At 53.4% G+C, this 15,455-nt stretch overlaps 1 protein-coding gene across 2 annotated transcripts in view; it reads right to left on the reverse strand.

The window, feature by feature from the left end:
• Positions 1-10,691, reverse strand: part of SRGAP3 (SLIT-ROBO Rho GTPase activating protein 3) — a 72,193-nt gene extending 61,502 nt beyond the window's left edge. For both annotated transcript variants that reach the window (XM_066195069.1, XM_066195068.1), the window contains exon 1: positions 10,607-10,691. In XM_066195069.1, coding sequence (XP_066051166.1) covers positions 10,607-10,673 — 67 coding nt within the window. In that variant the 5' untranslated portion in view covers positions 10,674-10,691. The remainder of the gene's footprint in view (positions 1-10,606) is intronic.
• Between the last annotated feature and the right edge of the window lie 4,764 nt (positions 10,692-15,455).

Below are 15,455 nucleotides of genomic sequence, written 5' to 3' on the forward strand. Positions count from 1 at the left end.
AGGACAGCTGGACCACGGTGAGCGATGCCCGCAGCCCAGCCCAGCTCAGGGTCCGTGGGGTCCACACTGCCCAGACCCCACAGCGGGGCAGGATGGGGACCCCACTGCTGCCCTCCTGCCCCAGCCCCATGCTGCAGCCTCATCCCACCTGCCTCCGGGAATCGCTGGGAAAACACAGCCATTAATGCTCTTAACTGTTTGAAGCTATTACACGGGTATTTACAGACATGCCAGGGTAACTTAATCCAGTGGTCTCTCAGAGCATTGCTTCAATGCTGCAGGTGAAACTCCAACAGATCCAGCCAATTGTGTACTCTGCACAGGGAAAATTGTTATCTGATCTCTCCAGCAATCACATTCCACCCTGAAGCGTGGTACTCACTTGTGCTGGCCTCAGCATGCCTCACTGTGTGTGATATTGATGGTAAAAGTACTCAGCCTTTTGGAAAACATGCCCACTTCAGAAGAGAAATAGCCATCAGACAAAACAAAAAGCAAACCAAAAACACCCCAGAGTACTCGAGCCTGTAGTGCAGCGTGACTGCACTGAGCTGCCACACGCAAACACCCTCCTGGTGAGCAGGGCACACACCTGACCGCTGAGCTCCTCCGTGTGACAACCAAGGATTTTTACCTACGGGAAGGGACATCCCAAAGGAGTTTCCCCTGACTGGTCCTGCTGGAGGGGTGGGTGTGGACAGGCTTCAGCCATTGCACGATGAAGAGCAAGGTGAGGATCACCATAACTCTTTCCTAACACTGCATGCACTGCACGATCCCTCATGCGAGCGGGGATTTGGGCACATGATCCCAAGGGCACGAAGCACCACGGGCCACAGTCCATGGAAGACATCCCACCCACTCAAGAGGACTGGCTCAAACCCACAGTGACACAGCTGACAGCAGCTGAGGGTATTTTCAAATTCTGCTCTCTCTCGCTTCTGGCCAGAGCAGGATTTCCCCAGCACTTAGGGGCCTCTTAGGGCATGCTGTCCTTGCAGAGGAATCAGCACACTCTCCCAAATAACGGAGGAGCAAGAACAGGTGTGTACAGCAACATTTTCTTAGAAGGCCCAACACATCTTCATCAGCTGGGGGTATGCATATCTCCTTCCAGTGGAAGTCACTGCTGGTCAGTTGTCCACAGCACCCTCCCAGAGACATCACTGAACACACATCCCCGTCCTGCCTGCAAGTCCAGGGATCCAGCTCCACAGTGCTCAGCACCAGCATCAGTCTGGAGTGACTAATCAGCCTCTGAGGGCAGGCAGGAGCATTAGATGGGGATTTTAAGAAAAAGCTAAATATACTCTCCGCTGTTGGCAGGATAATCTTGCCAGCAGTGTTTCCTCCTGCACTAACTGAGCAGCTAAACACGGCATTTTTCACACCATTCCCATCTTGTCCTAAGCCACAGCCCACTGATCCACACTGCATTCCACTCCAGGGCAACATTCACAAACAGGACTTGTCTGCACAAGGCTTTGCCTCCTGACCATCACTCTGGCCATGCAGCTCCCATCCTCCAGCTCTCCTGCAGCTTCAGTCCTGCTCCGCTGCCAATACTGCAAAATGGCAGCAGGATTTCCCTCTCTCCACCTCGGATACAAGTCTGGATCTTTAACTAATTTCCAACACTAACAAGTCGTCTTGAATTAATTATCATTTAGGCTTTTCCCAAAGATCAATTAACCTGTTTTCACACAGAGAAAACCTTCAATTGTCTCAGCCAACACGAAAGCTTCAGGCTGCCACACCAACAGTCTGATCTCTTGTCCTTACTCTTCCATGAGTTCCATAATCTCAGTGATTAAAGTGTCATGAGAGCCCAATTTCCATGAAGTAAAAAAAGAAGGGAGTGGAGATTTAAACACAGACTCCTTACCAAACCCAGTCCACTTAGAGCCATTAGGTCACACGGGCTGAACAGCCAGTGCCACCCATTGCAGCCAGGCTCTGAGCCAGAGCTTTCACCGATAGTGATGTTCCCCAGCACTCACTGTAAACTCCCTTGGATCCCAGCTGCTGGCAGCCATCAGGTCACACACAAAGTTTCTGGAAAGCATTCAGCTGATCTGGGTACCCAGCTTGCACCAAAAGTAGAGCAGAATTCCGGCACATTGGGCAGCGGAAGCATTTTCAATTCTTACCAACACCCATGTCATTCCCATGAAACAACTACTGATTTATTAGCACATTTGACCAAGAGAAAAACTTTGCACACTCATGAGACCAGCAACCGAAAATTATCAAACAGATGATCTCGAGCTTAGATCTGTTCTTGAGATCACCTCCTCTTAAAGTTCAAATGAACAACATCCCCTCGGGCTCTCACCGTGCCACAGAAGTGCCTGGAGACCACAAACAACTCTTCAAACAAACAAAACAGCACGACCACAAACGACTCTTCAAACAAAGAGCAGCACGGCCACAGCAGCCTGAACAAAACGCATCTTTGAGGCTCTGTCATGGGGAAGGAGAAGCCACCACTTCACCAAGTCCATGACAGGGACTACTGCAGTCCTGCTGTGTGCAACACTGCTCCACAGAGCTGGACTAACATGAAAAAAAGCCATGGAAAACCAAATTCCCTCTTCTCTTAATGGGAATCATTAAAGTCAGTCCTCCATCTCCTGAACTCGGGTCAATTACATGTCTGTTTCCTTCTCTCTTCTTAAATATTTACACTTAATCCAGTGTACACTTATTTACACTTAAAATACGAGCCTGAGAAAAACAGCACCGAGCTTCATCCCCCGCCCCCGCCGCACTACAGCTTACTCTGCTGTCTCCAGTAATAACTAAAGCATAAGGCACAGGGATAAATTCCCTGTCCGGGAGGGCTGCAGCCCTGAGCATCCCCAGAAGCAGCAGGATGAACAGAATCCCAAAGAACAGCATCCCCCCCCCTCGACCTGAGGCAGGACATCAGAGATGCTCAACAAAGGAGCAACCTCCTCTACTCTCCCAGCTGATACAGACACTGAGACCACTTCAACCCACAGTCCTTCTAGCAGCAAGCTCCTCAGCTGTCCTGCACACCTGCCACTGCTACAAGACAGAGCTACTTTGGGAAGCCAGGCACATTCCAGTGACTGCCATCTCTTGCCACAGACACAACTGTTCCTCCCAAAGGCTGAGGTGAAAAAGTTGAAGACATTTTTCCCCTCTTCAAAACTATTCTCCAACTTCAAAGGCAAGAAGAGCAACCAATGACAATGCACATTCTTCTTGGAAGCTGCTGGACACAGTGTGGCTGTGTTATTTTCCCAAACTCTGCAGTTTCCGGATGAAAACCTGCAGCACCACACAGAGAACCTCCTTGAACATCAGTGGAGCTTCACAGCCAGGAAAGCCCATTTGGAAAGCCAACAGAAACACTTCTGGGAGGCAGACTGTTTAAGGCAGCTCAGCAGCACTGAGAGCAGTAGCCTTCTCCCAGTTTGCAGCTCTGGTCCCCAATCCCCCCAGGCCAGAGGTTCCCAAACCGGGGAACCCACCTAGTACAGACAGACAGACCGCCCCACAGCCACATGAACACCAGCCAGAGGCACTGCTGCTGCTCCCCTCTGATAATGCTGTGCCCGCAGAGCTGAATCTGGGGACCCAACTCCACAAGAGGATGGGAAGCACCAGTTTCCACTCTGGGATTATGTTACCACACCTTTTTTGCACTTTGTTGGTAAAACAAAGGCGAATATTTTAATTAAGGAGGATTTAAAACCTCTCCCTCCCTACCACGGCCATCCTCCCAGCTGTCTCCTCACTGCTGAGTGCCAGCAGCCCTGGGAGAAACAGCACAAGCCCGGGATAATCAGCAGGGCTGTATGTCCCTGGCCTGGCTGCCGCATTGTGATGGTGCCGTGTCACAGGTGAACTCTAAAGCCAAGCTGCTGGCAAATCACAGACATGACACAGCCCCACAGCACCCGGGCAGTTTGGAACACACAGCCCCATCACAGCGACTGGGTCCAGGCCAGGGAGCACACCACAGCCACAAGAACTCCCTCACTAATTTCATTCTGATACTCCACTTCCTCTTTTAAAATTGCATGTTGCAATACACTGTTCAGTGGCTGCCTCTGCCCAAACCACTGCAACTGCCTCACAGAGAGAAAAGGAAGACTAAAATAAGTTATCTCAGGCCAGCTTGTCAGGGAAAAGTTTACAAATGAGGCTCTTGAAGACGTGGACAGCATAACGCGCATCCAGTAAGCAGAGGCCCGCAGCAGGGGCACGGGGCAAGGGCTGGCAGCCCCAGCGAGGTCAGCAGGGACAGGTACGGCCCATCATCACCCCCCAGGCTCACCTGTTCACCATCTCCACGGCCCCAGTCACCGCTGTGGCACAGCCACCAACACACAGAGGTGGGGCACACACAGCACATCAGTTATTAGTAAGGAATATTCGCATTTTCTGGAGCAGGGTTTGCTGGCAGCTCAGCAAAAGCCTCCTGGGATTAAATCGACAGTCAGGACTACAGAGCCACCCAGGCTGTAACAAAGGGGAGATGACTCCACAACGGTTTTGCTGTTGAGTGGCACGAGGAACACGCCTGCACACGCTGCTGAACCTCTGCAGCCCTGAGCCCCAGCCAGGGCTTGGTCACCTGTGTGAACTGTCCCACACCTGCCCGGAGCACGGGCACCTCCCAGGGCAGCAAAGGCATTTCCAGAGGTGACTGCTGCTGCTGCTGCCATGCATGGTTGTTTGATGAACAGCTACTGAAACCAAGCCAAACCCAGGCAGGAGAAAACCCGAGAGCTCAAGGGGGAGGGATCCCCCCCATCTTCCACAGGCCAGCAAAAGGGAGAGTAAATCCTGCTCCTGACAGGAGCTGAAACTGCACTCAGAACTTACAACATTCCCCCTTACAGAGGCTTATAAATATCTGCTAAGCACCTGAAGCCCGTTTGGTGCTGCACTTAAAACTCTTCACCTGGAACGAGGACTAGCTACAGGCCTTGAATAAGTGTTGTACGAGGGTTTTTATTGTTATCAGGAGGAGAGGTAGGCTGACAAATAATGCCAGCTGCACACCCAGGCACCTGCCGGCTGTCAGGTAAGAAAGAACACAGCCAGGCTTACAGAATCTTCTTCTGTACCTAAATCACCTCAGGGCTCGGCAGGACCCCAACTCCTGCCACGCCTGCCCTGGGACAAGCCATGACCCCGGGCATATTGCTCAGCAGCTCTGACCTCGAGTCCGAAGCGGGAGGAGCTGCTGAGGGTGGATGGACCACCCCCGCAGCTGCTGCACAGAGCTGGTGGTGGTCAGCCACACACAGGAGCTGCAGACTCAGCTGAGCCATCCCAGCCTCTGCTGAAGCGCTCAGGACTTGCACTTTGCAGGAACACCTCTGATAAATTCAAACTGTTTCCGTTAGAAGCTGACAATTAATCTTCATTAGGAGTCACATCTGAACTCTCTGCTGTCCCTGCCCGTGGCCCAGTGCCTGCACACAGAGGGCTCTGTAAAGCCCAGCTGCCAGGGCCGAGCTCACAGACCCAGGGAGGAAACGCAGCAGGGAATGGGGTGGTAACAACCAGCGTGGAGCACTTCTCCCCAAGTCTCACAGCAGAAACCAGGGCAGACCCATCAGGATCTGCTACCTGCTGCAGACAGCTCCACCAAAGCCAGCTGAGCTCTGCCAGGCACACTGGGTCACACTTCCCCACATTTTCTTAAGCACAACAATTACGCCAACAGACATTTTTTATGTTTTTGTGACTAATACTTAGCAGTTTCCCACCAGCTCCCACAAAGGGGTGCAACTTTCTCTCTTGCATTGAACCATTTCATTGAATGAGCTGTCAAGTTCAAGCCTTGATGCCTCTCCTCGTTGGGAAGCAAAGCTCCTCCCCCGAGCAAACCAGTATCCTAGAAAATTATTTGAATTTTCCCAACGTTTTCTGAGCAAAGTGGAAAGAGAGCAAGAGGTAGGAAAAGAAAATACACACAAGAGAAGGGATGCAGCAACTGCAACAGAAGTCAAAGGAAGCTAACGGCAATGATAAATTAACCTAAACTTTATGAAAATGGGAAAGAATACATTCATTTTCTTAGGCCCAAGTCTGCAAGTCTTTTTAGTGTTTTTATATGCTAAAACCATCAAACCCCTAGTTCTATTATCGATTTACATAGCAACTAAGAGTCCCAGAAGTCGAGGAATCATCCCTTTGCCATTATGCAGCCAGATGCACCATTTGGAGAGCCCCACCTCCAGGATCACACAGGATCATGTCACCTGCCAGTCACACAGCACAAGATGCTACCGCCTCCCAGCAGTCCCCTGCCAACAGCAGCCAGGGGGATCACACAGGGACCTGTCTCGCCGGGGTTAAGGCAAAACTGCAGGAAGCAACATAAAACTGAGCAGCCAATCAACACAATGCGCAATTTTCTGCAAGACTGCCAAGGCTGGACCATAGGCGGTTGCATCTGCATAATTAAAACTGGTTCGTTTTGCTGCATTAGAGCCACAAATCAGGCATGTGACCATAATGAGGGAGAGACATTTATTTAGATTTCTGGCCAGATAGACCAATTAAAACTACACATCTGAAAACACGCACTTTAAATTGTGCATCCAAGGATCTGCTGTGTTCTGTATTCTGCAGGCAGCTGTCATGTGGCAGTTGTAAATCTGCAGCCAGATCTCCATTGGTGTTTATTTTTAACACCACCACTCCTGTCTGCAAGGCTAAGGCAAATAAGAAAAACTGCCTCCTAAAAGTATTCTTAAGTATTTTCTTTCTGGTACCATCCAGCAAGCATCTCCTACCAGAGCTGGGGCCAGCTCTCTCCTCTCCCGGACAGCTGGAGGGTGCAAAGCAGCAGCAGAAGGGAAGGACAGACCCTGGATAACTGACAGAAAAGGCCACACTGGGAAGGAGCCTGGCAGCACTGATGTGTGCAGGAGAGGTGGGAGAGAGGTCTCCATGCACGGTAACACCCTGCAGAGCTGCGGGGACAGCGCCTGCAGCAGCCGCGGGCAGCGGCCGTCACTACTCCCACTCCCCAAGGCAGAGGCACCGAGCCAGAGGCTCCGGCACCCTGCAGCACCGCCAGCCCCCGCCACCAGCCCCCAGCCCTCCGTGAGACGCCGGGAACAGCGTGTGCAGCAGGGCACTCCAGCACACAGACCCACATGCACCTCACACGCCCCCGCTATCTCTCCAAGCATTTTCAGGACAACTCCTTGTCGCCGTGAGAGGAGCAGACACAATTCTCCAGGAAAGGAAGGGAGATACAGAGGCATCAAGGCCAATAAATCACCCTGTGCAGGAAGATAATTCCCCAGTTACACCCTCCTCCTTCCAATCTCACTGCCCACACAGCGCGTGGGCCCCTCGATGGCTGCAGCACCCGCAGGTCGGGCAGGGCTCAGCTCCCACCCTGCAGCTACCGACAGGCCATCCCCAGACCACCCCACCTCTGCTCTAATTCCAACAACCAGAGCGAGAGGCTTCAGCAAAACTTCCCTGAAATCGGTCTCAGTAACTTTCCCCCCCATGTCATTCCAGGTGTGTTGTCAGCTCCTCTCTCTGGTACGGAGGCTTTATGCACCTGAGGCTCTGCTGGAAGATCATTGCCTCACCCAGCACTGGCTGACACCTCCACAGCAGCACCTTGCCCACTTCCAATCCTCTCTGACTTCATCTTCAAATGCATTTCCAGTGCAGCTTTGCTGGCTGGGGTTACCTCTCTTCCGTCCACGCTGACACTTGCCCTGGAGCTCACATGCAGGGTTCCACCTTTCTCCCTTCCATTTGCCTGTCCATGCCATGGGGACAAGCAGTGTGCCATGTTCAGATTCCAGGCCCACCCTCTGTAGTATGAGATCACCGCTTCAAATTTTCATCTGTTATCATCTTCATATTTCAGCATTTCTGTATCAACACTTTGGTTGTTAGTCCCCCTTGCCACCACTTCCCTCTTCTTTATCCCTATTTCTCTTCCATTTTAGTCTTTCTCTGGAGGTTTGGGCAACTGTCTTCATTAAGGGTAGCAAGGGATTAGACATGAATAGCATAATGACTCAGTCCAAGAAGAAAATAAGCAGGATATCTGGGATAATGAGGTAGCCTACATCCAATCCTTCAATCAAGCCAGGAGAGACCAGACTCTGCACAAGAGGAGGTGGGTGTTCACGGTCACTGTCACAGCCTCAGAGAAGGTTTAGATGATCACAAACCCTGGCCCATGTCGGGCTGGCACACTTAACCGAGCACAGAAAAGCCCCACTCCTCCTGCAGTACATCCTCGGCCACCAGCCCTCCTTGGGACCCTACAAATGCAATGACCAACTGCTGTCCTGCCTGCTTAGCCACCTGTTTACACTGCTCCTGTTCCATGAGGAAGCGCAGGCTTCAGCAGAGCTCTGTACCAATCCCTTCCAGCTCAGATGGTTATCCTCATCCTCCTCCTCCACTTTAGCAAGGTGGGAAGATCAGAACCACCCTGGTCTGCACAGAGGTGACAGCAAGTGATGGCTGTCCCACAGAGGTGACAGCAAGTGAGGGCTATCCAGTCACAGCTGTGAGCACTGGAGCTCCTGCATCACACCATGGTCATCCCAAGACCACCCTGGTCCTGCAACAGACCCAACGTGTCCAGGGATGGAGCTGCCACCTCCTCAAAGGCAGCGGGTGGGCAGCACACACGGGCCCTGGGGTCTGCCTGCCCACCTCTCCCCCGCTACAGGCACAGTCACATCCTGCCAACACAAGCATTAGCCTTTATTCAGGTGAAAACAGATCAAGTACCCTAGATCAGGAATCAGACATTCCTGGAGGTGTAATTATGCACAGAACAGTATCAAGGAAATTATTCCTGGCCCATCAGCAAACTGCATTTCAGCTGCCCAAAACGTGATCACTGTGGTGTAATGTAACACCCTCACACACGCTCCAACATTAACTGCCTCACATATGGAAACCATGAGGCTACAGAAGCCAGGCCAAGAATGATCATGGCCTGTGAGTACTCCAGTTACAAACAACAATCAGAAAAAACACTGGAGACATCCACAGCAAAGCTTTTGGAACAGCTCAGAACCAGTCCTGCCCCCAGTGACCCCTCTGCACCCCGAGCACCCTAGAAGCAGGAATCACCCAACCAAGGATGCCTTTGAGAATACCGTGAAACCATGGGACAGTCTCTGGGAACAAATGCAAATCCCCTCCCATAAAACGAACAATACCACAGACTAAAAGAATATTTCATCTGCTTAACTGCAGGGTGCAATAACATCAATTTGCCCAAATTACACACAAGCAGAAAGGTAATTGGCACCGAGCAGGGCGTGTTGTGACTGTTCCATCACTCTTTGAGGCCAGCTACAAAAGACTGAAATTCACGAAAGTAAACAATGGCACGAAACCAACAGCCAGCCCCTTCCCCAGAATCCCTCCCTCTGGCATCGCGCTGCCGCAGTTAGGCAGAGACTTTTCCAAGCGGAGTCTGTGCAGACCAGCCATCATCCAGCTGAGCTGGGTGCTGGAGAAAAATGGAAGCGCTTGAGTTTGCACAAGCACAAGTTAATCTGCAGGAAAGCTATTTAATACTTTTCATTAACCATGTCCTGCACTTAAATATAACGAAGTGGTGAACACGTATCCATTTAAAACAACCAAGTGAAGGGAGAGTGGAGCTGGTTTTATATAATAGTGGGGGGACTGAAGGAGGCAATGCAAGGAAAAGGCATGAAGCAAGCAGCTGAGAGTATCCTCCGTCTGAAGGTGGGGAAAGGAACTGTCATCAGCTAACAGAATTAGCAATCATTGCAATAAAGAGTAGATTCATTAAATTATCCAGAAATGCCCATTATTAGAGTTTGGTACCAACACGACAATCCCTGGGTGTACAATAGACAGAAGGCTGGTTACACGGGCTCGTTTCCCTCTGCCTCCAGCCCGCTCAGCCCTTCCCTGGGCTGCAGAGCTGCCATGTGTCACTGGGTACCAACTTTCCCTCGAAACAAGAATTAACTTGGAGCCTGGGATTCGATGCTCAGCGATCTCAACAGACAAGACCTCTAGTTTTACTCTTCTCCAACACTCAGGAAGGCAGCGACTGCCGCACAGCTCCGCACCCCGCACCACCACCGGCACTTGCATAATAATGACTGCGGGCCTGGAGGCGAGGGGCCGGAGCACGAAGGCGAACTTCCTTACATAAGGACCGCAGGATCGATGCGCTCCCCGGCGGGAGGCCGCGGGCAGCGCTCCCGACCCCGCACAGCCGCGGGGCTCCCGCAGCCGCCGCTCCCGCGGGCGGGCGGGCGGGCGCTGCCCGGGTGGGCGCAGGGCGCTGCCCCCGCGGGGCGGCCCCGGCCGGCGCCGCTCCGGGGGCTGAACGATCCGTGCCCATCGCCGGCGCCCCGCGCGGCGATGGCAGCGCCCGGCGGGCAGGGCCGGGGCTCCTCCGCGGGGCCGCGGCTCCGCGCCCGGCGCTGCCGCAGCGCGGGAGGGGCGGGGGGCGGCGGCGCAGCCCCCGCGGCCGGAGCCGCGGCCGGAGCCGGAGCCGGAGCCGGCCCGTCCCCGCCCCGCCCCGCACACAAAGGCGGCCCCGCCGCGCCCCGCACCGGCCCCCGCTCCGCACCTTTGACCTGCGCCTCGTAGTCGGCGATGATCTCTTTGTCCTTCTTGAACTTGCCCTGCGCTGACATCGTGCGGGAGGGCGCGGGCCCCGCCGGCCCCGCCGCCCGCCGCGCTCCGCCGCCGCCTCACCCGGCCGCGGCCCCGCCGCCGCCAGCGGCCGCCGTCATTGGCGGCGCCGGGGACACCGCGCGGCGCGGGGACTGCGCGCTCCGCCCGCAGCGCGGGCAGCGCGGCAGAGCCGGGCGGGGCAGGGCAGAGCCGAGCCGAGCCGGGCCGGGCCGAGCCGAGCCGAGCCGAGCCGAGCGCAGCCTCTCCCGCCGCCGGCCGAGGCGGGGCCGAGGCGCCGCTCCTGCGCTCAGGTTGCGCGCGGGGCGGGCGTTCCGGAGCCCCTTCCCCGCCCCGGCTCCGCCCCGGCCCCGCAGGGCTCGGCTCGGCTCGGCTCGGCTCGGCGGCGCCCCCCGCGCCCGCGGCCCCGCCGCTCTCGGGCAGCCCCGGTACCGCCCGGTACCGCCCGGCCCGTGCCCCGCCCCGCTGCGGGGTCTGTCGCTCTCCCCGCGTGTCCCCCCGGCCCGGAGCGGCCCCTCCTGCCGGGCTCCGGTCCCATCCGGTCGCCGCTGGGACAGCGCGGATGCACTGGAGCAGATTTTGCACTTTTTTGTTAAAATTGAGGGAAAACGGAGAAAGCGTTCGTTCCAGCAAAAGCAACATCAGCGGTTAAGGCACTTTGTCAGGGGTGCTGGCTGAGCGCTTGGGACCCAGTCCGTGTGACCTCGCAGTTGCCAGCAGAGGATGCAACGGCACATCCCAGCCCTGGGACCGGCGGTGCGCGGACTCAGCCTCTGCGGATCCACAATCGACTGAGTGGGGCCTCTGTCCGGCCCCGGCTCCGCTCCCATCACTCCTCCACACAATGGGGTCTTTTATGGGTGTCTTGTGAGGAGTGAATTCAGGGAGATTTGATGATTCACAGTTACTCTGCCAACTTTAAAAAATAACCCCAGCCCATTACACAAATAATTTACCTAGTGCAAGCAGGCGGCACAGAGGAGCATTCTGCATCTCAGCGGCTGTGGAAAGGCCTGGGGAGGAGGGAGAAAAAGCGAGCCCTTCCAGGGAAACGCAGCCACTGCAGAACGTGAGGCCCAGGCTCAGGGCTGAGCGGTGTTACTCCAACTCCAGGTGGACCAAGAGGCTCAGAGTCTCAGGGAAAGCACAGTCTGTGCCAAATCCCTGCTGGGCACAGGGAGAGGCAGAGGACGGGAACCCCAGGGAAGGCACAGGGACAGAGGCCGAGAGCGTGGGTCAGTGTTTAGTGGCAGGGCAGGAGCAGCTGGAGAGCGTGTACCAGTCCCTAGGGTGAGTTGCTGCATGCCCCGCCGGGGAATCTGGGAAGGGGCTGGGCTGGGATGCTGTGTGTGACTGCCCGAAGCTGTGCTTGGAGCAGGGCTGGAAAGGCAACACCAAGGAGAGCCAAGAGGTATCAAAGAATGATCCTCCAGGAGCACCAGGTCTTTGGAGAGGGTGCCACTGGGGTGTGAAATGATTGGTATACACCAATGATGTATCATCTTCCAAAGCAAGGAAAAGTCTATCTACGTGATGACCAGAGAAGTCCAGGGATAATGATGTTGTGTTCCTTCACAGCCAAGAATGCTCTGAAGGGACCTTACAGTCCTGAGCTCACCCTCCACACAGAAAAAACAAACTAAGCAAGGAGAGAGAAGCACAGGCCATTTGATAGAGGACTCATCCTAGCAGCTGTCACTTCTCCTTGCAATACCCACAGGGATTCAGAGAGCAAGGACCGGCATTCCTGATAACCAGCTGTGCCATAAGACAGGTTTTGATTTTCTCTCCAAATTGGTTCAAACCTGTGAGGCCACCTCTGAGGTCAAAGCCGAGAGAGAGTCTGAGGGTCTCAGAGGGGTCTGCAATAAAGTGGTGAAAGAAAAATCCCAGTCATGAAATGATCCAACAGCACCAGGGATTTCTGCTACTCAGATACCGTGAAGAATAAAGAAGCAGTGATGGCTGCAGAAAAATAATCCAATCATGAATTAATGATCTATAATAAATATCAATGTATAAGATACTTTGTGAAATTTCTACTTGAAACAGCTTCTTAAAAGGAAGGATTACATTGTAATTCACTTTGTGACACTTTCAACCCAGAATTTTTTAACCAAGAATGGGACGGGATGGGATTTAATCACAATAAACACTTCAAGCTCGAGGTATAGAGAAACCAACAGTAGCTATGGCAACGTGGTCACTCCAGTAAGGCTAATGCAGGTTATTTCCAGGGCAGTAGCCTTGTGTGTGCTCAGGAAGCAGAGGTAATGTTGGCTTAAAGCAATTCCTAAATTAAGGAAAATGTTTGAAGCAGAAGCTGTCTTGCACTCTTTGTTTCCAGCTTCAAACTGTAAGTGTTCCATGATGCACTGAACATACACACTGCAGCCTCGGCAGAGTATTGACATGCTGCTTCCAGAGACACTCAGGTGTGTCACCATGAGCTGGGCAGCCCCTCTGCTCATGGATTCACAGTCTGGTTTGGGTTGGAAGGGACCTTCAGGCTCATCTCATTCCAACCCCCTGCCATGGGCAGGGACGCCTTCTAGTAGGCCAGGCTGCCCCAAGCACTTTCCAGCCTCGCCTTGAATACTTCCAGAGATGGAATGTCCATTATACCCACTCTCACACCAGTGAAGCTTTGCCAGGGAGGGCTGGAGCCACACCAAGCCACAGATGATACGGACACCAAGCTGTTTGTTGAAACCCTTCACAACCTTAGGCAAGTGCCAGAGCTGCAGCACTGGCAGCTTGTGACACAACCCCAACTCTCCCTTGGTCTTCCTGCCTTCCTTAGGTCTCTGAAAGGCAGAATCCCTTGTGCCATTCCTTGGGTTGATGAAGCTGGGAAACGGGGATGACTTTAGCCATTGATGTGTGGCTAAACCCTCTGCAGCCTCTCTGGGAAGTTGCTGTAAATCCCTACTTGGTGACGGAAACTGTTCCAGTCCAGGCTCGAGGGTCCCAAGGAGGTGTGGGCGCTGCCTCAGGCTCATGAGACCTGCAGGAAACCAACCAGACTGGGAGAGATTGCCCATGCAGGAGAGCACTGAGCTGCAGCGGGGTCAGCTGGGGCAGCAGAAGCCAGCCCTGCTGGCTGTCCCCTCTGTGGGAATGGCATGGCTCTGATACAGCACGCTGGACTGCTGGGGAAAGGCTTCCATACACATTTCCCAGTGTAGGAGTAAACTAGTTGGAGACATGTAACACGGCAGCTGTTGGTGCTGCACTACATCACCTTCATTTTTTGAACCTTACATCTTCATTCCTGCCAGCAAAGTGCTGTTACCTTGTCATATTAACAGGGAACTGCTTCTCACTCTGTTCCCTTTTTTGTCTCTGTAGTGAAGTGCAGTTGTAGCTTGGCACTGACAGAGCTGTATCAATGCGTCCTGCCTTTGCACCCAAAATAACTGCAGCCAAAGATTTTTGTTTGTGGAAATGCATGTTGTTTTTCAGGTAAAACATCCCAGAAGTTTGCTTTTGATTTTCATTTTATTCAGGTCACCAACAGCTCAGTTGTAAGCAGAAAGGTATCTTCCAAAAATACATGTGTAGTATCCTTGAGGCCATGAACATTCAGAGAAGAAAAAGAGCATTCTAAAGTACACACTCCTCTCAATCCCAGCCTTTTCCACTGTTGCCATCTTAAGCCCTTGTGGCACCAGTAGAATTCAGCATTACACTGGTCAATAATTCAAGTCCCTGTAAGAAATGGGAATATTTATGTGTGACTAAATGCATGAAGAATTATGATAAACAACTTGGCAAGGCAACAGCAATTCTTCCCAATAGCTCTAATTCTCCTGTAAAAGGCATTGGAGCCACAAGCTGCTCAGAACCTGCTGTAACTGCACAAGGCCGTGGTCTCACTGCACGGTGCTTATCAGTGGTGAAAAGGCTCTTGCGAGCAGCTTCCTGCTAGAGATCTGCTAGCTCTGTTTCCTCAGGGAGATTGCCCAGACTCTGTGGTCAAAGCTGCGCTTTCATTTCCCTGCTGCAAGCAGCAGCTTCAGCTGGTGCTTGAGCAGCCACTGCTTTTGGGAGTGGGCACTCAGCATCCACACCCAGGCTCTTCAGGAAGGACATCCCCTGCACAGTGCTGGCATTTGTGTGTTAATATCCAAGGTGTGCATCTGAAATCCAAGCGGCTGCTTAAGCCTTGCCCGTGGGATGGGTTGCAGCCCTTTGCCCTGTGCTATGTAGGCCCCCTTTGCACACAGCTCTCCAGGAAAAGCAACAGGAGCTGTTTACTCTGTTGGGCTGTTTCCATAGCTTTGATCTTGTGCTAAACCCAGACTCCTCTTGGGCCCATCCCTCCTGTGCACCATGCTGAAGCTGAAGCTGCCAGAACCAGATCATTAATTATACTCCCACTGATTCAGAAGAAAGCTAAATATGTCATATTTCGTGTGCATCAGTCACCCCCCATTCTCCATATGTTATTGTTCCTCTCTGCCTCCATTTTCTTCCATTTCCCCCCATTCTCTACCCCCAGGAGTGAGGATGCCCCACGCTGCACTCCTGGGAGCTGTGGCTCCACCATCCAGCATGGTCCCACCATCTCCTCTTCCACCATACGGGCACAGTTCTCTCCAGAGTTGGGTACAAACCTCTGCCACTTGCTGCAGTTGGATTTGCAGTTTGGTTATGACCTGGCCCATGCTTTGCTCCCATAGGACGTGCTGCTCTCCCCTGGTTACGTGCTCCCAGGAGTTCATCCCAGTGCCAGGAGCAGTCCTGTTTTGTGTCATCTCAGAGCAACTCCACTGGCCTTT

The sequence above is a fragment of the Chamaea fasciata genome, unplaced genomic scaffold (genome assembly GCF_029207755.1).
Source record: "Chamaea fasciata isolate MVZ Bird 193981 ecotype frontalis unplaced genomic scaffold, bChaFas1.0.hap1 SCAF_13, whole genome shotgun sequence".
Taxonomy (NCBI): domain Eukaryota; kingdom Metazoa; phylum Chordata; class Aves; order Passeriformes; family Sylviidae; genus Chamaea; species Chamaea fasciata.